The 21,726-nt window shown below is 44.6% G+C and overlaps 1 protein-coding gene and 1 long non-coding RNA gene across 5 annotated transcripts in view; one reads left to right on the forward strand and one right to left on the reverse strand.

Annotated features, from left to right (window-relative positions):
- LOC310696292 overlaps positions 1–16,872 on the forward strand; it is a 238,524-nt gene extending 221,652 nt beyond the window's left edge. The window contains exon 2 of the long non-coding RNA XR_014520531.1: positions 16,789–16,872. This is a non-coding gene — a long non-coding RNA (uncharacterized lncRNA). The remainder of the gene's footprint in view (positions 1–16,788) is intronic.
- The window catches only part of PIGG (phosphatidylinositol glycan anchor biosynthesis class G (EMM blood group)), a 62,249-nt gene continuing 49,666 nt past the window's right edge, over positions 9,144–21,726 (reverse strand). For 3 of the 4 annotated variants that reach the window (XR_014520479.1, XM_083481398.1, XM_083481397.1), the window contains exon 13: positions 9,144–17,161. Coding sequence is in view for 2 of the 4 variants with exons in the window: in XM_083481398.1 (XP_083337524.1) it covers positions 16,936–17,161 (226 nt within the window). In the remaining 2 variants the exon portion in view is untranslated. The remainder of the gene's footprint in view (positions 17,162–21,726) is intronic. The other variant, XR_014520478.1, reaches the window with a different exon arrangement.

The following is a 21,726-nucleotide window of genomic DNA, read 5'->3' on the forward strand; positions in this document are numbered from 1 at the left end:
AGAGGAGGCGGAGCCAACTTGGTGTAAACCAGGCTTCCTCAACCTCGGCCCTCCAGATGTTTTGAGACTGCAATTCCCATCATCCCTGACCACTGGTCCTGCTAGCTAGGGATCATGGGAGTTGTAGGCCAAACATATCTGGAGGGCCGAGGTTGAGGAAGCCTGGTGTAAACTATCTAAAGTAGGGCTGGAATGCAGGCAGAAGGATAGGCAAGGATGGAGGAGAGGGATATTGGAGGCTACCAACCATGATGACGATATGATCTGCCTCCACATTTGGAAGCAGTGAAACTTCTGAATGCCAGTTGCTGGAAACCACAGTTCTGCTTCTTGGTTTCCCATCTTAGCAGATTTTGATGTCAGCTTCTTGAACCTCATCCAGCCAACCATTGCACCCAAGCGCCAATCTCAGACCTGCAGAGCCTCAGCTCAGCACTGGGGGAGTAGAACCATAAGGAAGACTAAGAGGAGAAAGTCTGTCCTTTCTTCTGCCACTTGCCAGAGCAAGGCCTCCTACGTCATATTGAAGCTGATTCATAAAACCACAAGAAAAGCCTCCTGGAGAGCCAGTACGGTTTGGTGTGGTGGTTAGAGTGTTGGAATAGGACCTGGGAGACCAGGGTTCGAATCAGACACTTGGCCATGAAACTCACTAACTAGGTGACCTTGGGCCAATCACTCACTCTCAGCCTAACCTACCTCAGACATTCTAAATTAAATTCGAGAAGCAGGATATGGAGGGAGATAGATCAACAGCAGAACAAGCCTTTAAAAAAAATATTTATAGTGTTGGACCTGTTCCATATCTGCTATTGGGTCCCCGGAGCACAGATTCACACAAAGTGGCAATCAACCTTGCAGGATTCAAAAGGATTTATTTGAAATGCATATGCAGGACAAAGACACAGCGCGATAAGAAGAAGAAGAAGAAGAAGAGTTTGGATTTGATATCCCGCCTTTCACTCCCCTTCAGGAGTCTCAAAGCGGCTAACATTCTCCTTTCCCTTCCTCCCCCACAACAAACACTCTGTGAGGTGAGTGGGGCTGAGAGACTTCACAGAAGTGTGACTGGCCCAAGGTCACCCAGCAGCTGCATGTGGAGGAGCGGAGACACGAACCCGGTTTCCCAGATTACGTGACTACCGCTCTTAACCACTACACCACACTGGCTCGCAATCTGCACACCCAATTCTGAGCGTGCCAGCTTTTTATACCCCTTAGAATGCATAGACACGTGTTCACATGTATATAATAAGATATAGCTTTGTTTCTTGTGTTACCCTCCTCCTTTTCAGCCTCCCCCTGTCTGAGGTTACAAGAACATCCATTCAACCTTGCTCTTACCTCTACCCGCCTAAGCCAGACATTAATGAGAGAGAGGCCTATTTTCACTCTAACATCTAAACAAGAAAAAGCCTTGTTCTTCTGGCTGGTGTAAAAACCTCCCCCACCCCCTTAAAGGAAGGGGGTTTTGGGATAACATATGTGAGAGGAGAAAATGCCTCAAAGAGTTTTGGGGATCATATATAGAACAATATTTTAATGGCCCTTCAATAGGACATTGATCTGAAGTCTGACTTTGGCTCAGTTTTATAGCAGGCAAAGGCTAAACATTCCTCTATCTCCAACACATCCCCCTGCAGGCAATGAGAAGGAATCGAGCACACCCTAGAATAAAACAAGCCCACAACACTCAACTTTGAGGCAGAAGAAATGAAATGTGGGTTAAAGCCCAGGTCCTCACACTCCAAACACTTCAAAACAAGTGGATCTAATTTCTCTCCCCCTTTTACAGCGGGCAAAGGAGCCTGGAAACACAAAAGCACACACACAAAGGCTTCCTGATTGCACAACGGCACAGAAGAAAATTAGCAATTAAAAGCAATTACGTTGCAGTATGAAGTTAGAGGTGGTTTCATTAAGAGCAATTTGGCAATTTCCATATCAGTTCATGGCATTCATTAAGATTGTAAAACATGCCTTTTCAGAGGAGCTCAAGAGACCCTAATGATTCAACCTCATTCTCACAATCACCATCAGCAAGGTGTGACTGAGCTGTTATTAGCAGAGCTAAAATTATCACGGGGGTCCTGAGGTCTGCAGGAGATTAGGAAGGCAGGGCAGGCATGTCTGCACCATATAGCTCTGTGGTGCACTGTTAGGAGCACACAATACTGGCCTGTGTCTAGTAAAACAATCCCACACAAAAGTAAAGGGGCAGGGAAAAGCCCAATGTAAATATTGAGTTGAAGAGTTCACTGTGCAAGGAATCCCTTCATTTATCTATTTAAAAGCGAGCTTTTATGTTCTGATGGCTGTGTCCATATACTGTCGCTGCCAGGAAGCAAATGCAAGCTAAGAGCCAAGCACTGCTGCTAGCTAGGATGGGTTTCCACCACACAAGTATTAGTACATGACAACTGCAGTGTCATCAGGTTTTGACTTCTTAGTTTATTTTGCATAGTGTTCTTCATGATACCCAGCTCTACCTCTCTTTTAAATCAGAACCAGTGAAGGCAGTGAAGGTCCTGTGTGAGTGCCTGGAGGCGGTTGGAGGATGGATGGCGGCTAACAGATTGAGGCTGAATCCTGACAAGACAGAAGTACTATTCTTGGGGACAGGGGGTTGGTGGGGATGGGGGACTCCCTGGTCCTGAATGGGGTAACTGTGCCCCTGAAGGACCAGGTGCGCAGCCTGGACGTCATTTTGGACTCACATCACAGCTGTCCATGGAGGCACAGGTTAATTCTGTGTCCAGGGCGGCTGGTCTACCAGCTCCATCTGGTACGCAGGCTGAGACCTTACCTGCCTTCGGACTGTCTTGCCAGAGTGGTGCTGTGCTGGTCCAGGGTGGAGGTTACCGTGGGGCGAGGTCCAGGACCTGAGTCAAGGGTCGGCAGACAGTCCTCCACGGGCGAAGCGGGGTCCACAGCGAGGAGCCGGGCAGGGACAGGAACTCTGGGGGAACAGGACTGGGTGCTGGCCGAAACAGCTCTTCAACGACGTTGCTCCCGCAACCTGGGACCGGGCTGACTGGCCTTTATCTTCTCTGAGGCCAGGGGCGGTCCCGGCCCCCAGGAGACCCGCCTCTCCTGGCCTTAAGGCGAGCACTCCTCCTGGGAGAAACCAGTTCCCTCTGCCTCTCTGCCCTGAGCCTCTGCAGTTCAGGAGAGGCTGAAGGGTTACTAGACCCAGGGGGAGACTCACCTGTAGGCACTGAGTCCTCAACCACCTCCGGAGCCAGAGTGGATTCACCTGGTGCCTGCTCCTGAGGATCCAGCACAGGTGCAGGCGCTTCAGTATCAAGGCTCTGCCCCAGTTCAGCTGGCCCTGGAGGCGGGGACTCCTGTGCAGGCTGGGATTCCTCTGGTTCAGCCTCTGAATCGGATTCCCAGGCCATCACAGGTGCATGCTCTAGTTATCTCCGGTTGGACTACTGCAATGCGCTCTACGTGGGGCTACCTTTGAAGGTCACCCGGAAACTACAATTAATCCAAAATGCGGCAGCTAGACTGGTGACTGCGAGTGGCCACCGGGACCACATAACACCGGTCCTGAGAGATCTGCATTGGTTCCCAGTACGTTTCCGAGCACAATTCAAAGTGTTGGTGCTGACCTTTAAAGCCCTAAACAGCCTCGGTCCTGTATACCTGAAGGAGCGTCTCTACCCCCATCGTTCAGCCCGGACACAGAGGTCCAGCACCAAGGGCCTTCTGGCGGTTCCCTCATTGCAAGAAGTGAGGTTACAGGGAACCAGACAGAGGGCCTTCTCAGTAGTGGCGCCCGCCCCGTGGAACATCCTCCCTTCAGATGTGAAGGAAATAAGCAGCTATCTTCTCTTTAAAAGACATCTGAAGGCAGCCCTGTTTAGGAAAGTTTTTAATATTTAATGCTGTATTGTTTTTTAACACTTGATTGGAAGCTGCCCAGAGTGGCTGGGGAAACTCAGCCAGATGGGTGGGGTATAAATAATAAATTATTATCATCATCATCATCATCATCATCATCATCATCATCATCTAAAGACCACAGGGTGGTTCGCAACATAAAAATGCAAAATGAAAACATAATAAAGCAAAAACAGCCAATAACCGTATCCCACAGACACATTTAAAGGGGCACAGAATGTTAACCAGCCAAAGGCCCAGGGGAAGAGAAATTTTTTTGCCTGGCACCTAAAGATATGTAATGAAGGGTCCAAGCAAGCCTCCCTGAGGAGAGCGTTCCACAAATGGGGAGCCATCTCAAAAAAGGCCCGTTCCTGTGTTGCCACCTTCCAGACCTCTCGCTGGGGAAGCACACGAAGAAGGGCCTCAGATGATATCTCAGGGTCTGGATCACTTCATATGGCACTGGCATGTGTCAACGATGATGTCATGGATAGAGTGTTTCATATCACCTGTCATCTCAATCGCCCTGCCAAACATTGTTCAAACATTCAGCTGCAACTTGCCAGGTAGCAAGGACTCAAATGATGTACTTGCCAGTATGATTCAGCTGTTAAGAATGACTGGATTCTTTTTTTTTTTTTAATAATATTTTTATTGCTTTTTTTCCAAGGTCAGAATACATCGTCAATAACACAACAAAAGCGATTTTACAAAAAGAAAGAAGAAATTAAATAAAAGAAAATTCACTTTTCCAGATCTTTTTTCATAATCAACTGGACTTCCCCACATCTTCCATCCCCTGCTTTCTTTACAATAAAAATAAACAGCAAATTAATACCTTATTTCATGTGTTTTTGTACTTTCATCTAATTATATATTCTAAAATTTAAACTTTTCACAGTCATAACTTAATTTCCATCATTTTCAAATCTCAATACTGAAGCATGTTTTTCCCAAAACTTAGCAAATTCTCAACATTCATATAACTTATAATGTTTTTGTAGATAGTCCTTAAATTTTTTCCAATCCTCTTCCACTGCCTCTTCTCCCAGGTCTCGGATTCTGCCAGTCATTTCGGCTAGTTCCATGTAGTCCATCAGTTGCGTATGGCACTCTTCCAGCGTGGGTAACTCCTGTGCCTTCCAATATTTGGCTATAAGGATTCTTGCTGCTGTAGTTGCATATAAAAAGAAAGTTCTATCTTTCTTTGACACTCTCTGGCCTACAATGCCCAGGAGGAAGGCCTCTGGTTTCTTATGAAAGGTATACTTAAATACCTTTTTCAGCTCGTTATAAATCATTTCCCAAAAGGCCTTCACCCTCGGGCATGTCCACCAGAGGTGGAAGAATGTTCCTTCAGCCTCCTTACATTTCCAACATTTATTATCAGACAGATGATATATCTTTGCAAGTTTGACTGGGGTCATGTACCACCTGTATATCATTTTCATAATGTTTTCTTTTAAGGCACTACATGCCGTAAATTTCATACCGGTGGTCCATAACCTTAAGAATGACTGGATTCAAGCAACTTTTATCTATCAGCTAAGCTTATATCAACTTCAAGATAAGGTTGCCCCTGTATAGTAAAGGGTAAAGGGACCCCTGACCATTAGGTCCAGTCGTGACCGACTGGGGTTGCGGCGCTCATCTCGCTTTATTGGCCGAGGGAGCCGGCGTACAGCTTCCAGGTTATGTGGCAAGCATGATTAAGCCGCTTCTGGAGAACCAGAGCAGCGCATGGAAACGCTGTTTACCTTCCCACCGGAGTGGTACCTATTTATCTACTTGCGCTTTGATGTGCTTTTGAACTGCTACGTGGGCAGGAGCAGGGACCGAGCAACGGGAGCTCACCCCGTTGCGGGGATTCGAACCACCGACCTTCTGATCGGCAAGTCCTAGGCTCTTTGGTTTAACCCACAGCACCACCCTGTTGCCCTAGTATACATTCCACATAAATAAATGTACCCAAGTGCAAGGCTCCATCCAGGAGTGGCATCCATAACAAGGAGCTGTGAACTGCAGGTGTAAAGTAATTGAGAGAGACATATGCAAGGCTGGACCTATGGAATCATTTTCCTTTTATTTGTCTCTTGTGTCGGCAAGAGAAGCATGATGGCACAGAAGTGTTTCCCACTCAAGACTCCAGCTGCCCAGCATTTCTTCCTTAAAACACAGCTGAGAACAGGCACAGGAAGTAATACTTCTTGCAATCAGGGCTTTTTTCAGCTGGAACTCACCTGAACTCAGTTCCAGCAGCTGTCAGGTGGGTACCATTGCCATTCTAAGAGAACGAGGGAGGTGTCTGTGGTGAGTTCTAGCACCTCCTTGTAGAAAATTGGCACTGCTCACAAGGCATAAGAAGAAGTTGTGGAATTAAGAGATGCAAGATACAGTGAAGGACAAGCACTGAAAAGGGACGCAGAATGAGGTCAGCTAGACAGAAAATCTGGTAGCACAAGAAATGCCCCCAAAAATATACGGTAGGGAACAAAATCCTACAATTGCATGAACACAGTGCAATTAGAACATATAGATGTAAAGAGTAATCTGTAAGGAAAGTAACGGGTACAATAGACAGAAAAGATGCTGGATGTCTAAATGCCAAATAAACATCCAGCACATTACCAGAAATACCAAAATCTTCAGCCCAGCATGAATGTAAAGTTGCCGGAAAGTCCATTAATGCAGAGATCGCTTCATATTCTGAACAAATCCCCACGGGAGGCTGGTCCATTGATTTATTTCGGACGATCTTATTCATAGGAAAGATAGCAGCAGGAAAACATCCATTTGTAAATCAATTGCGATGTACTGGACCTTAATAGTTTGTATATTGCAAAACTGCAAAATTCTGCTGGTAGAGAGGCATTAGCATGGATCAAAGATAAACTGATGGGTTGCCTGTTGAATGAAACACACCTTCTTGCAACTAACACACAGCACAAGGTTCAAGTGGGGAGGATCTATAGAGTTGTAACTTTTGTTAGTCCTACTCAGAGTTGAGCCACTGAAATTAATGGGCATGACTAACAGGTTCATTAATTCCAACAGGGCCTACTCTGAGGAGGTCTTAGATGAATGCAAGCCTGTAATTCCCCGAGTCCAGCTACAACCAATTAGAATACAAATCACCAACATTCACAAAGGACAGAATGACTATTTTATACAGGCGTTCTCCCCACCACTTACGCACATTTGACTCATGTGCAACTGCATATATGCTCAGCACCTGGAAATAAAATACAGTAGATAGATTTAAACCAGGGAATGGCGGAAGAGCTGGGGAGTCTATGTGGCTCATGAGGAGACCCTCTCTGGAGCGTGAAGACTTCAGTGTGGGTCGAGGAAGCCCCAAAGAGGCACAACAGAGCTTTGTTTAGGGCCAGTGGTATCCAAACTTTTGATGAAGTGAAGGGCCGTGAGGGCCGACCAAAGTTGTTAACCTTTTTTTTTAGGATTGAAGTTGTTGAGTTTTATGATTTTACCCCAAAGTTGTTGAGCATTTTTAGGGTTGAAGTTGTATAGTTTTAGGATTGTTGGAAGTTGTTGGAAGACACAGGGGACGGATTAAACCAACCGGCGGGCCGGATTATGCCCCCAAAACGGACTTGGGACATGCCTGGTTTAGGCTGCTCAGCCTCCCCACCTAGCAGCTGGCGCAAGCAACAGCAATGTTTCCACATATTCTCCAGCCTCCACTCAGCCCCAGAGCTTCAACTCTAGTTGAAGAAAGAGTTGTGTGGAGAGAAAGCAGGAGAGAGAGCTGGAAAGCAGGGGGGAAAGAGGCTTCCCCCCCCCATACACCCATGTACAGCCCACATCTTCAGCATCTGCATGGGCTGGGTGTCAGGAGCACCTTCTTCGACCTTCCGATCGCAGGAACGCAGGAACAGCAGCACAGCCTTCCCGAGGAATAGGTCCTGGGGCAGTGGACTCACATTTGCTGATGTGAGCACCTCAAAAGCAGCCGAGTAACAGAAGCAAAGCTGTGGAGGTTTTGTGGCATACCTAATTTATTTCTACTGATTAAACAAATAGAAGAACGTAACAAACATGTACGAGAGAAGCAGCTCTCTCATACTGCCATCTTGTCTGTAGACAGATCAAAGGAAAGCCACCACAGTACTAGGGACGCAAGTCTGGAAGAGTAGTTTCCGCCCCCTCCTTTCTCTCAGACAGAAAGTAAAACAAACATGATCTGGTGATCTTTGCAATGGGAGGGATGGAAATACTGACACACCCTACTTATATGATGATTTTCACTTATGCACATAAACGTAACCTCTGCTTAATTGTGGGGGTGAGTGTGTATTCAGTGGGTTGCTCTTAGAAGTCATGAGACAGCAGTGCAGGTCTGCTATCAGCACAATTTTGAATAAATATGTCCGCTACACACAGCACGTTTTGGGTTTTTCTCATGCAGCTAATCATTCTTACAATGGGTAAATCCATTTGGGAGTGACGCACCAGTCTCCCAACAGGGTTTTAGGCAGAACATTAAGAGATGTCATCAGCACCGATGGTTCATGAGCAACTTTATACCCATGCTGGGCAGCGGGTGTTGATATTTCTAATCACGTCCTGCATGTATAATTTGGCTCACTTCAGCATTTTCCATCTGTCATTTGTACAGGCTAGTTGTGGGTCCACATCACCACTGTAGTCCAATTATGCTGTGTCAATATTTGTTACACAGTTTAGTATTAATTTTGTTGCCTTCCAGTTATTTGTTTTGGGGTAGATTTCTTGTGCTTCCTTAAAAAAAGAAAAAGACAAATCCACTGGGTATAGGTCTATTAAAAGCTTCTAGCTATTCCATGATCCTCTTGTATCTTCTTCACTTTCACATTATTCCCTAAAATCTTTTTCTCGTGTTTTTCCCCCCTGATGAACTGACTGTGGATTTCTGCTCCTTTGTCATCTGCATTTACTTCATCTGTAACTTAGAAGGCTGTTTGCCTGATGAAATCTAGTCCATTCATTCCCTTTCAGCCATTAAATAAGGATTTGAATATATATGTTATTGCATATTTGGTCTGTGGGAATAAGGCCTTCCCTTCCCCGTGTGCTTCTGACATGGAACGAAGATGCATTTTTGTGAGGGGAAAAGGGAAACGGAGCTGCAAATATATATACAGTACTGGCGTAGAAACTTCAAGGAGGGAAACGTACCAAGATGGATTCCAAAAAACAGCCGAGCTGTGCTCAAGATGACAACATGCTTAAAAACAGCACAATCAAGAGCCAAATTAGTCAAAAGAAAAACAAACAAACTTTATTCAGAACAGGAGAAATAACTCGTGTACAGAACACACACAAACAGGAAATTAAAACATGGACTAATCAGAAGTCAACAGAAGCTGAAAACAAGGGAACTCTGCCAACGCTGAAATTCTCATTGTAGTGACTCTTGCAAGTGCCTTCAGTTTCTGCCCTGGACTTGGAATATTTCTTTCCTCTGCCTAGACAGTCATCATTGCCCACTTCAGTCCTGAAAGCTACCCTTTCAGGCCTAGCAGTATTCCTTGTCCTTTCGGCTTCCTGACTGGAAGACTCTCCCACACCTTCCCAATTCTCAGGTTGAAATTCCATGCACGGTGACCCAGAGTGAGCTCTACTGAACACAGGGGAGCTTCTGAGCAAACATTCATAGGCTTGGGCTGAAAGTCAACCCAAAGATTAACCTACGTTTCAATTTGTACAAAGTCGGTGTCTTAAGGAACAAGAATGCTTTAAAACTATTAAATGCTAATTCAGTTTGTTATCATAAAACTAGAAGTAACAGTCTTCTGGCATTTCAGCCTGGAAACATCTAAACACACACTCAACTCACTCCTTCAAAGCTTGCAGGTTTAGACTTTTCTCCATTACCATTAAGCTGCTACCACCACAACCACCCAAAATCAGAATTCTAAATTTCTGGATATTCTCTTCACCACTCATTCTTTCTTTCAATACCAAAGTTAATTTTGATTCCATGGTGGACTTCAAGTAAGTAATAAACTTGCAGCAAGTCCCCAAAATGCACTGCATCAGCCCCACCTCTTTCTTTAAAAAGTATTTGTTTTTAACCTCATGGTTTCCATGTCTATTTCCAGAATGCTTTGTAACAGGAAATATCATCATCATCAATCTTTATTACGGTCCAGAGACCCAACAAATCGTTACAAAGCAATACACAATTCATACAGCCTGCCTCCAGGTTAAACAAGCATTTTGTTCAGAATATAGGGATTATTTGTTCTTGCAACCACCAATAAAAACTTTGCTACTGCTAATGTTCAAGCATTTGTCTGGTCTTCCAATAGGAACCTGACATAGTGAGCCTCTGATTTTCCTGGGAAAGGTACCAGCAAGGGTAGTATCAGTTCAGCCCTAGCTTGCTCATATTTTGCACAATGCAACAAAATATGTTTTATTGAATCGATGTCTTGAGCACACAAGCAAAGTCTGTCCTGGTAGGGAACTCCTCTCAACCTGTCATCCATAGCTTTTGATAGTTTGGTACTGTCAGGTTTTTAAGGTAAGATGTTAACTTAAAGACATACCCATATTGTACTCCTACTGCCAGCAGCAAATATATGATTTAGGGCTAGTTTGAACTGCTCCTCCCCCCCCCCCAAAAAAGAGGGGCGGGAGGGATTATCTACGCAGAGAACTAGATTGCCACAGAATAAGGGTTCAGTTTAAGTACCATGTCTAGGAAAAGCGCTATCTCTTTCTCTATCTGTGTGTGTGTGTGTGTGTGTGTGTGTGTGTGTGTGTGTATATATATATATATATATATATATATATATATATATATATATTCCTTGGGGGAGAATGCATACAAATATGCCGTTTTCTCTCAACGCACAGATGCAAACAGCTGCACCCCGATGTTCCTGAGTCCAGAAGAAGAAGAAAACATTTGCTACATGAGTCTGATTGTACAAACTGGCCAAATCAATGGGCCTCGTATCGTACCGCAGGGAGGCAAACTTTCCCATTAAAATGAATCTTTTCAAACCAGCAGGGAATTTGAGCTACAATGCATTACCTAATTAAGCAAATGGACACCGAATAAAGGTCAATTCTTAGAACAATCTTGAGCTGAAAGATTTACATGGGATCTTGGGTTATGACCTGAAGAACTGGCACAGCTACCCGCCTGAATGTCAAGTGGCCAGGGGTTGTGTGTGTGTGTGTGTGTGTGTGTGTGTGTGTGTGTGTGTCAGAGAAGCAGTTGTGGCTCCAAACTAGTAGAAATCCTTCAGCAGAGACAATTGTATACAGTAAGCATGCCTATCTGGCTTTGCAGCAAATTCAAAGTTGCTGTTTCCTGCTTCCCAAAAGAATCTCCTTGTTAGACCAAAATCCTGACAGATGTGTTACAAACCTCTTGGGGAGCAAGCTGCTTTTGAACAGCAGCAGGTCTCATGAGCACAGAAGCTAGTTAAAACATCAACACTTCTTTTCTGACATTCATCATAAAGCAAAGCCCATCCAACAGATATGTTAGCTGAGAAGAGAGATGAATTCTAATGGAAAAAACCTAACATGCTGCACATACTGTAGTTTATACCATGGTTTGTTTTCCTTCACAATGGTTAATACTGGCCATAAACCATGGTTTCATGGGGGCATGCAAACCATAGGTAAAGAATAGGATCTACACCAAACCAACAATGATTAAGGCAGTTTCTCTGCCCCTCCAGCTTCTCTGCTTGCAACATGGCAAGCGGCTGTCACACCCTATGGGGACAGACCTCAGCTTGACAAGCCAAACTACCATTTTACTGTATTTTTAGGGTCTCGCTCAGAATTAAGACAACAAACCACAAAGGATGGTTGAACAAAACATCCACGCGTGACCCATCTGGAGAACAAAAGAAATATAACTTTCTTTGGGAGTTGTCATGGAAAGGTCACTTAGCGCTGTGCTGTCCACTACAGCCTAACAGACAGCACACAATATGCAGCAGCAAACTAGACTTGCATGAGAAGTACAGTTCATGCCTTTAAGATCTAAAGTTGGATACGCAAAGAAGCATGTATGTATGACAAAATACTTTTGCAGTGCTGTGTTAAAGCATAAAAGCCCCAGCCAATTATTTTTTTCCTGATCACTGTGGGTGTTCTCCCTTTCTTTCTTGTAATTTCATCTGTACATCAAATTATTTAGGAAAGAGACAAGCCTGTCTATGTTGCTGTGTAAAGCATGAAGTGCACAGATGCTGCTAAAGCAAAAATCATTAAAATTAGTATATGCTGGTACTTAAGGGAAATTGGCTGGGATACGCAACTGCAGCCAATTCCAGCTCCCTGCCACGTCTACTGGACTGAGATGTGCTTTTGTGAACACGTTTGTTGAATTTGCACCTTTATATTTTTTACATACTAAGAAAACATCTTAATGCATACAAATTGAAATCTACTGTGCAATGAGGCCTTAAGAAAAATAATAAGATGCCTTCACTAATTGCTTCTTAATCCATTTTTGGAGTCCTAATCTTTCCTGGCAAATGGACATAGGAGCCACTAGGAAATCAAAGGTTCCTTTTTGGTTTTCTCCATACCCATGCAAAGACACGACACAAGATCATTTACTTGAAGCGCTCAAAACTTTCAGAAACAATGAATGGTCATTACTAGGCAAGAGTCCTCTATGGAGATGAAAAGGGAATGTACTAATCTGGGTATGTTTACCCTGGAGAAGAGGAGACTGAGAAGAGATATGATAGCCATTTACAAATATCTTAAGGGCTGTCACATGGAAGAGGGAACAAGCTTTTCTTCTGCTCTGGAAGGTAGGACTCAAACCAATGGCTTCAAGTTACAAGAAAGGAGATTCCAACTAAATATATGGAAAACCTTCTGACAGTAAGAGCTGTTCAACAGTGGAACAGTCTTCCTCAGGAAGTTGTGGAGTCTCCTTCCTTGGAGGGTTTCAAGCAGAAGTTAGATGGCCATCTGTCATCTTTAGCTGAGATTCCTGTATTACATGGGGTTGACTGGCCTTTCCAACTCCACGGTTCTATGATTCTAATAATAATGTCTTGTGCCACTCTGATAATGCTTGACCTAAGAAGTCAGATATTTTTTGCTCTAGGTCATTATGTTAGATAGAAAAGCAGTTCAGTTGTTTGGTTCAACCATTGAGAAATGCACCATGTCCCTGTGTGGTTCCTTCCTTCCTCACATGCCCATCTTAGTACAAGAGTTAAAAGGTAAAGGGACCCCTGACCATGAGGTCCAGTCGTGACCGACTCTGGGGTTGAGGCGCTCATCTCGCTTTATTGGCCAAGGGAGCCGCCGTTTGTCTGCAGACAGCTTCCAGGTCAAGTGGCCAGCATGACTAAGCCGCTTCTGGTGAACCAGAGCAGCACATGGAAACGCAGTTTACCTTCCCGCTGGAGCGGTACCTATTTATCTACTTGCACTTTGACGTGCTTTTGAACTGCTAGGTTGGCAGAAGCTGGGACCAAACAACGGGAGCTCACCCCGTCGCGGGGATTCGAACCGCCAACCTTCTGATCAGAAAGTCCTAGGCTCTGTGGTTTAACCCACAGCGCCACCCGCGTCCCTCAGTACAAGAGTTACTGGCTTGCTATAACACCTTACTGGGAAACTGGTGTGATTCTTACAAATCATGAGGTAATCCTGGCTTGCAGTATCAGTTTGCAGGTTTCCACCTGGGATGTCAAATGGGAAGTGCAATATCTGAACTGAGTCAGTGTGTGAGATAGGCAGCTATGGCCTCCGTTTTATGAGAGGCTGTGATGGAAGGTTGTAAAACATGTTTACACTGCATTCAAGTTGCATTTTAAACCAGGGTTATAGCCAAACTGGAGGTGATGGGGGAAGATCTGTGATCAGAGTTCTAGAATTGGATCAGGCTCCGATACGGGAGAAGGCAAAGTCAATCCTTCCAAGTCATTTCCCTCATCAAAAGCACATGTGTAAGTTGTCATTTGCCCTGTGAAGAAAAAGATATAGCTACCTATACAAAGGCCATCCCAGCAAAGCAAAGGGAAACACACTGGGAATTAAAAGCCTCTTCCCCAGGCCCAGTCTAGTTGAGCGTGCAAAGTTGCAGCATTGGAATAAAGCTGAAAAGCACCAGGAAATCTAGATTCAGATCTCCTGCATCTCATCTAGTTTGGCCCCGAGAGACTCTTTGTTATTGAAACTAAAACAAGATTCTTATCTAACCTATTAAAAATCACTGCCTGAAAAACTGCCACCCTATCTTAAATATTAGCATATATACAGGCCAGAGTGGTTGCTCAGATAAACTCAAACTGTATTTACGTGTGGCATGATGCAAATGTTTCTTATAAGCTATTTTTTCTTATTGGAAAAAGATTCAATGGTTCATTTACCCCAGAGCAGTAATTCGCCAAATTGTGCACTGGGGCACATTAGCTTGTTGCACTAGAAATATAAGTATTAAAATTTTAAAGAAACCAATCAAAGACTCCTGTAAGCCCAATGTACTTACCTACTATGTCACGGCATGCAGGTAAGCTCCAGGTGTGAGCACCCACCCCCTGCTTCCAGCAGAGGGACCTCTAACAACTGCCTCCCTCCCTGTACAGAGCAAAACTGCCTGTCCTCAGAGGAGTCTGCTCATTGCACCTCCAGTTTCTCCTCCTTCCAACTGGGGCTGTACTGGAACAGTGACTCAAACTGAGATGCGGGGAGAGAGGGCCTGCTCTGGAGGCAGACAGTTCCGCTTGGAAAACACTGCCTAGAAATATAGTGAGAAAATTTCTTTTTTTAAAGTAGGAAAAAATATTAGCATTGCTGTTTGCCAGAGCAGCAGCGTTATTTGCTCTGCTCCTGCTTGTTATTCCAAGAGTTTGCAATAACATGTAAATAATCAAATGCTTTCAGAACCGTGCAGCTAAAAACAATAAGAGATCAACAGCTGCAAATGCAGAGATGCTGTTTAAATCCCATTGTTAGTGCTTCTGCGGTCCTTGCTTGCATCTCTGTAGGAAGGAATGAAAACACCTTGTAAATCACCGTTGCTCACAGCACAAAGCATTCTGTCCTTCCACGGCACGGGAGAAGGAAAGTACCGTATTTTTCGCTCTATAAGACGCACCAGACCACAAGACGCACCTAGTTTTTGGAGGAGGAAAACAAGAAAAAAAATATTCTGAATCTCAGAAGCCAGAACAGCAAGGGGGATCGCTGTGCGGTGAAAGCAGCAATCCCTCTTGCTGTTCTGGCTTCTGGGATAGCTGCACAGCCTGCATTTGCTCCATAAAACGCACACACATTTCCCCTTACTTTTTAGGAGGGAAAAAGTGAGTCTTATAGAGCAAAAAAATATGGTATACCTCGTCTAGACGTTTAGATCTGACACCATTTCACCAAACTCAAGAAGTTTGAATAATATGGGGCTTGCTTGAATAATACTTGAGTGCGTAACTTGAGAATGTGAACAAGCTTTGGCCTGACACACTATAAACAGAGAATATGAAGTTTGGGCCAGGCTCTATTGTGCCTATGGGCTTTTCCTGCCTCCATGATCTGAGAATGAGTCGCAGGGTAAGTACAGGCAGATAAATGCATCATACCCCCCTTCTAACATCATGTGATTAAGCACCCACAACCAGCTCCCACTCACCCCACAAGGCTGGATTCTCAGAAAGGTAGCCTCTGAACACACGCTAATACCAAAAAATAAGGTCTCACCCAGGAGAGTTAAAGTTAGCATAAATAAATATAACTCTTCTTTTTTTAAAACATAGATTTTGCATTTCTTAAGCAAAGCTTGCTCTCAGCTGCAAGTATACTGACATTCGCCGATAGCTTATTTATATAATTACATATATAACTTGTAACATTTCCATGCTACAATTCAGCTATCAAAAATAATGGAATTATTTGCTTTTCCCTATAAAAAAACACACACCAGTAATGCTTATAAAGAATTTCACACACATATTTACAGATATGCCAGCACTTTTAAGCCTGCCAGAGCGCTTTCATAGTCTTTGACTGCTGTTTGCAGGAAACGAGAGGAAACTCTGAGAGCTACATTCATAGAACTGTGATGCGTGTGTGTATGAATGTATGTGTGTATGTCTAATCTCCAGTTCACAGCATCCTGTCACATTGTGAGCCATCACGTTCAGAGTATATCAAAGGAACAACAACAACAAAAATACGAGTAAGTGGTTTGGAGAGAATCTTCTTCACAGTTTTAACCTTTTGAGTGAGGTCCATCAGCCAGCACTCCATGGAATTTAATAAAAACTTTACTTATTCAAGTTATGATTAACAAATGAGAAATGCAGTGCAGGAGTGGAATAAAATTTCAACATACAGTCCCAGTGATAGAGAGAACCCTATCCCCAGCAATCGGTTAAAGCCTGGTAGATTTTCATCTAAACTCCAATATGAAGGAATGAAGACCAGTAAGAACTTCTCAAGAGGTGGTCCTGTTCAGATGTTCAAACCCAAGTAGTGAATACACAACTGTGGTGCAATTAAGAAATCGGGGGCAGCCTGTGACCTCTTCCAGCATCAATTGCCACTGATTACTATAACCACCATTTAACAGTCAGCAATGGGTATTAATCCTAGTTAAGTCAAGCCAAATGCCCACTTGACCAGGGCCTGCTAACCAGCTTCAAGCTCTGGTTTAGTAAGATGGAGAACAGAGCCTGGCTAGTTTCCATTGCAATCAACATCTATGCCAATGGGATGCTTAACTGTAGTTAAGGCAGGCAATGAAAACTGGCATGGAAGGGACACGATCCAACAATCCATTTATAGTCCAACCGAAATTTAGATAGTTCCCGACCGCATGGCCTGTTACGCTTGGAACACCACTTCAAGACAGACTCTGCAATGCAACGTGTGTGTGTGTGTGTGTGTGTGTGTGTGTGTGTGTAGATATGTATGCATGTATAAACGTGTTTGCCAAAAATAGATTACCCAGTTAACTTTTAAATATCAATCTAAAGGCAAGAATCCACATTCCATAGTAGAAATTCAGTCCGTCGCTCGAAATTATGCAAGACTCTGCCTTAATGGTTGCTTTCAGTCTTGGACTTTACGCAAGTGGTTGTGATCCATGGCTGTGAAGAAAGTGCACACGGCTGCCGTGATGAAGACATGCACCCCCTCGTAGAGAAGCTTTGGCGAGAAAACGCTCCAGATGAAGAGGTGGTACCGCAGGCCCGTGACCAAGACGATGTACACGGCAACCGGGATGGAACGCAGCAGCGCGTAACAGAAGCAGCCGTGCCCCATGGCTGAAGGATTCCTTTAAATAAAAAAAAAGCAAAACATGATCTCAGCCCGTGTCAGTGCCCTAGCCAATAATTTCCTTGGGCTGGCATAGGAAAGCCTCTGTAATAAATGAAAGATGGAAGTGGATTTAGGAAATGCAGGACAACCACCTTCCAGCATTGCAGCCCGATCTGCAGAGAGCCAAAAACAACTCAGGTGGAGTTATGCCGAGTGGAGGCCTGAGTCTCAATGGATACCGTATTTTTCGCTCTATAAGACGCACCAGACCACAAGATGCACCTAGTTTTTGGAGGAGGAAAACAAGAAAAAAAATATTCTGAATCACAGAAGCCAGAACAGCAAGAGGGATCGCTGCGCAGTGAAAGCAGCAATCCCTCTTGCTGTTCTGGCTTCTGAGATAGCAGCGCAGCCTGCATTCGCTCCATAAGACACACACACATTTCCCCTTACTTTTTAGGAGGGAAAAAGTGAGTCTTATAGAGCAAAAAATACGGTATATGGTTCTTCTCGATACCTCAGCAGGTGCTGTAACTCTCCACCCCCAAAGGTGCACGCCTTCTCCTGAGACAGACAGATGCCAACAACAATAAAGGCGTTTTATAAGGGGGGACGGTCACAGCAACCCAACTTAGCAAAACTAAAAGGAATGCTGATGGCTGTGGCTTGTATTATTCGTAGATCATTGTATTCTTTTACTGCAGTGCACATGTTTACATACATATTACTTTCAATTTTTTTGCTAAATTGTGTTCCTGGGACTTTGTCTTTCTGTTACCTACAACTGGGGACACCCGCCCACCCACCCTTTTTTATTGTATAAGAAAAGCGATGGTTCGGAGGGGGCGTCTTGCCGCTGCTAAGTTCCAAAGCAGGCCCAAGACGATGGGAACCATCTAAGTGCCGGGCAGAAATCCAGACATCGACTTAACAGTTCAAGAGATGGTTTGGCAGACACCACATGGCAATCACAGAGAACTAAAAAAAAAAAAAAGCCATACCGGTGGCTCCCAAGGCTGTAGATTTATTGCCCATTAACTTTGTAGAGCTATTACACATGACCTTTTGTAAGCCCTGTCATAAAGAGAAGGCTTTGTCATCATGACAGTCAGGGAATAAAGAGAAATGATGGGACTGCTCATACATGAAGACAGCTCTCGCTGAATGGGTAATTGGGAAGGAACCAAAATGAAACATGTCCAATGGGAGCTGTTGCCGCCAAGCAGTAATAGCGCTTTTGGAGCAGCAGTTCCGCCAGTGTGTTCCAGGGAGCTGTGGTTTCCTTGAAAGCATGCCAATGGCTCCTCGCAGAGGCAATCAGTAATGGCATGCAAGCTTCTTGGAACGACAGCTTGCCCAGCGCAACTGGCATTCCCTGGCAACATGGGGCCATCGGAAAGTGCTATGTGTTGACTATCAGTTCTCACAGAGAGCTGGGTAATTTGCAACAGGCCTGATGGGGCCCAGTGTGAACTCTATGTCCCAGAATTCCCTGCACACTGCACAGGTGTTTCAGGGCAGAGGAGCAGGGGCTCGGCAGAAGACAATTCTATTGCCTATGTATGTATAAGAAACATGATCCATTGTATGCTGTGGCCTGTGTACTGCACAATACTGCAGATATGGCTCAACTGAAGGTCCTCATTGTTACCCCAATACTATTTTATAAGATATGAGGTGAGAAGCTGCCTGTCTGGTTCTTCAATTGGGAGAAAATTAGTCTCCCTGGTTGAGATGATGATGATGATGATGATGATGATGATGATGATTAATTGAGTTTATATACCGCTCTATACCCAGAGGTCTCAGGGCGGTTCACAGAAAAGATGATAATAATAATAATAATAATAATAATAATAATAATAACAACAACAATAACAACAACAACAACAACAATTACTATTATTATTATTTCATTATTTATACCCCACCCATCTGGTTGAGTTTTCCCAGACACTCTGGGCGGCCTCCAAGACATATAAAATACAAAATAATTAAAATAAAGTAATTAAATACAATATACTCCCATGGAGACTACCTTACACTGCATTTAAAACCAAAATCGCGTTAGGATAGAAACTGTTTAGAGCACAGCGCCACCCGTGTCCCTTGCAGATTGATACTCAAGGCCAAATAGTAAGATTGCAAAGAGCAGATTTTTAATTTTTGGCAAAAGACCCCACAGTCCCACTGCATCTAATGGGAGGAAAAGCCGGCTTTAAACTGTCAAAAGGTGACAGACCAATCCCACTTCATTAATGAAGACGAAAGACTCCAGAACAGAGCCACCTAGCTGGCAGAAAGCCTATCCTTCAGCTTCCACTATTTGGCTCTGCTAGCCACTGGTCTTGTGCCAATTTGATCTTCAAAGCTTGACACAATACAGGCGCAATTATTTCCATTTACTCAACGTGACAATGCGCCCCCACCCGCCAGCATCAAGGCACTCAAGATGATCGTTCTAAAGGGCCGCAACATCAAATCTTTGATTCTATACACATCTCTAGCGCTCATCACCAATTATCAAGCTGAGAGGTCCATCTGCTATCATTAAGGCGCACGTCAAATAGCACTGAGGCACCTGAATGTCACATGCATTAGGAACTAGTTAAGATAAGCAAGGTGTGCCTATGAATGTATGGTCAACACAGGGGCAATAAATCCATTTGTTCAGCTACTCTCCACTCCTCAAACCAGACCTGTGTTTCTTCGATGTTTGATACCTATAAAGGTAAAGGGACCCCTGACCATTAGGTCCAGTCGTGGCCGACTCTGGGGTTGCAGCGCTCATTTCGCTTTATTGGCCAAGGGAGCCGGCGTACAGCTTCCGGGTCATGTGGCCAGCATGACTAAGCTGCTTCTGGTGAACCAGAGCAGCACACGGAAACACCGTTTACCTTCCTGCCAGAGTGATACCTATTTATCTACTTGCACTCTGACGTGCTTTCGAGCTGCTAGGTTGGCAGGAGCTGGGACCGAGCAACGGGAGCTCACCCCGTCGGGGGATTCGAACCACCGACCTTCTGATCGGCAAGCCCTAGGCTCTGTGATTTAACCCACAGCGCCACCCGCGTCCCTTGATACCTATAGGCTGGGTTTATTTTAGGAGGCAGGTGCCGCCATTGTTTATTGGAAACATTTGCCACAGTTCAGCCAAGGTTCCCAGAGGAGCTTACAGTACAGTGCATTACAGAGCCTAGTGGGTTAGAGCGTGGTGCTGATAACGTTTGCAGGTTCGATCCCCGTATTCCTGCACTGCAGGGGGGTTGGACCAAATCATCCTTTGGGTCCCTTCCAACTCTACAGTTCTACATATTTTTATTGATCAGTGCTCAGAAGGACAATCTCCTTGCAAATTCCAGCTAGATCCCTACAGTTTGGCGGGGGTGGGGGGGAGAGAGAAGAGGGAGGTTGCAGAATACAATGAAATTTGAGAACTGAAGTGAACATTGTGCTTCATCAGGAGTTTCTTCCCTCTCCAATGTTAGCCTATTGATGAACCAAGGTCAGCTAAAAGCTCTCCAGGTTCCTGTCTGCGTGAGGAGCATTAACCATACCATGAATAACACTTGTGATGCTGTGGCGGCTGTTAAGGGATTCTGACAACATCTGCATCCTGGGAGAACGTATTTATGCAGGCTTTGCAGCCGGTGCTAGAATTGTGTACTGCACAAAAAACAGCTTATTAAGTTTAATAAAGGGTTGGAGGAGGGGTGGGGGGGGATGTGCTGTAGGTTTTGTAATGCAAAACAGAATTACAGGCACACAGGCAATCTCTCTGATGCACAGTAGGGGCTTGCTAAGTCTGTAGAGACGCAATACCAAAGCACTTGGTAAACAAAATGATGTGCCGTTGAACACACTAGCCATTGGATTCAGCAAGTAATGGTTGTCACAGGCCTAAACGCTGGTTTTTATATTGGGCAGTAGTGAGACTGATAAGCCAATCTCTACTTTGAAGTGAAAATCACAGCAACCTGGCAATAATTCAGTGGCAGGTCCTGTTCTCTTAATATAACCTCTGGCGAGTCAGGATTTTCCCAGCTTGTGTGCTAGTGAGGCAGAGAAGCTAAGTAGCTGAACTGTGGAATCAGGAAGACCTCAGTCCTCATGTTGTCCCTCCTGCCCACCATGGAATCTGCAATATGGAAATAATGGTGACCAACCTGGCAGGTTGTTAGGAGGATCACTGCCATGGTCAGGCTGAACCTGTGCTGGGAAAGACACAGGGAGTTCCACCCTGTTCATTCTGGCATTTGATACTATGAACCATGGTAGCCTTTGGGTACGATCTCAGGTTGGCGTATGGAGGCACCAACTTTGGATGGTTCTGCTCGAACCTGGAGGACCAGTTCCAGAAGGTGGGATTGGGATGCACGCCTTACAGGGCTCCTCATTCAACATTTGCATGAAGCCAGGAGTGCCAACTTGAATAAAATATGGGGAGAGGGGTTCTAGGTAAGCCCTGCCCCACATAATCGATCACAAATATTTTTTGAAGAGGGCGAAGGGACCTCAGCCCCTAGGACATGAAGCCTACGAATGAGGTCTGAGGGTCTGGAGATGAGTGTTATCAATATG

The sequence above is a fragment of the Podarcis liolepis genome, assembly GCF_965112155.1.
Source record: "Podarcis liolepis genome assembly, chromosome: 17".
NCBI classification, from domain to species: Eukaryota; Metazoa; Chordata; class Lepidosauria; order Squamata; family Lacertidae; genus Podarcis; species Podarcis liolepis.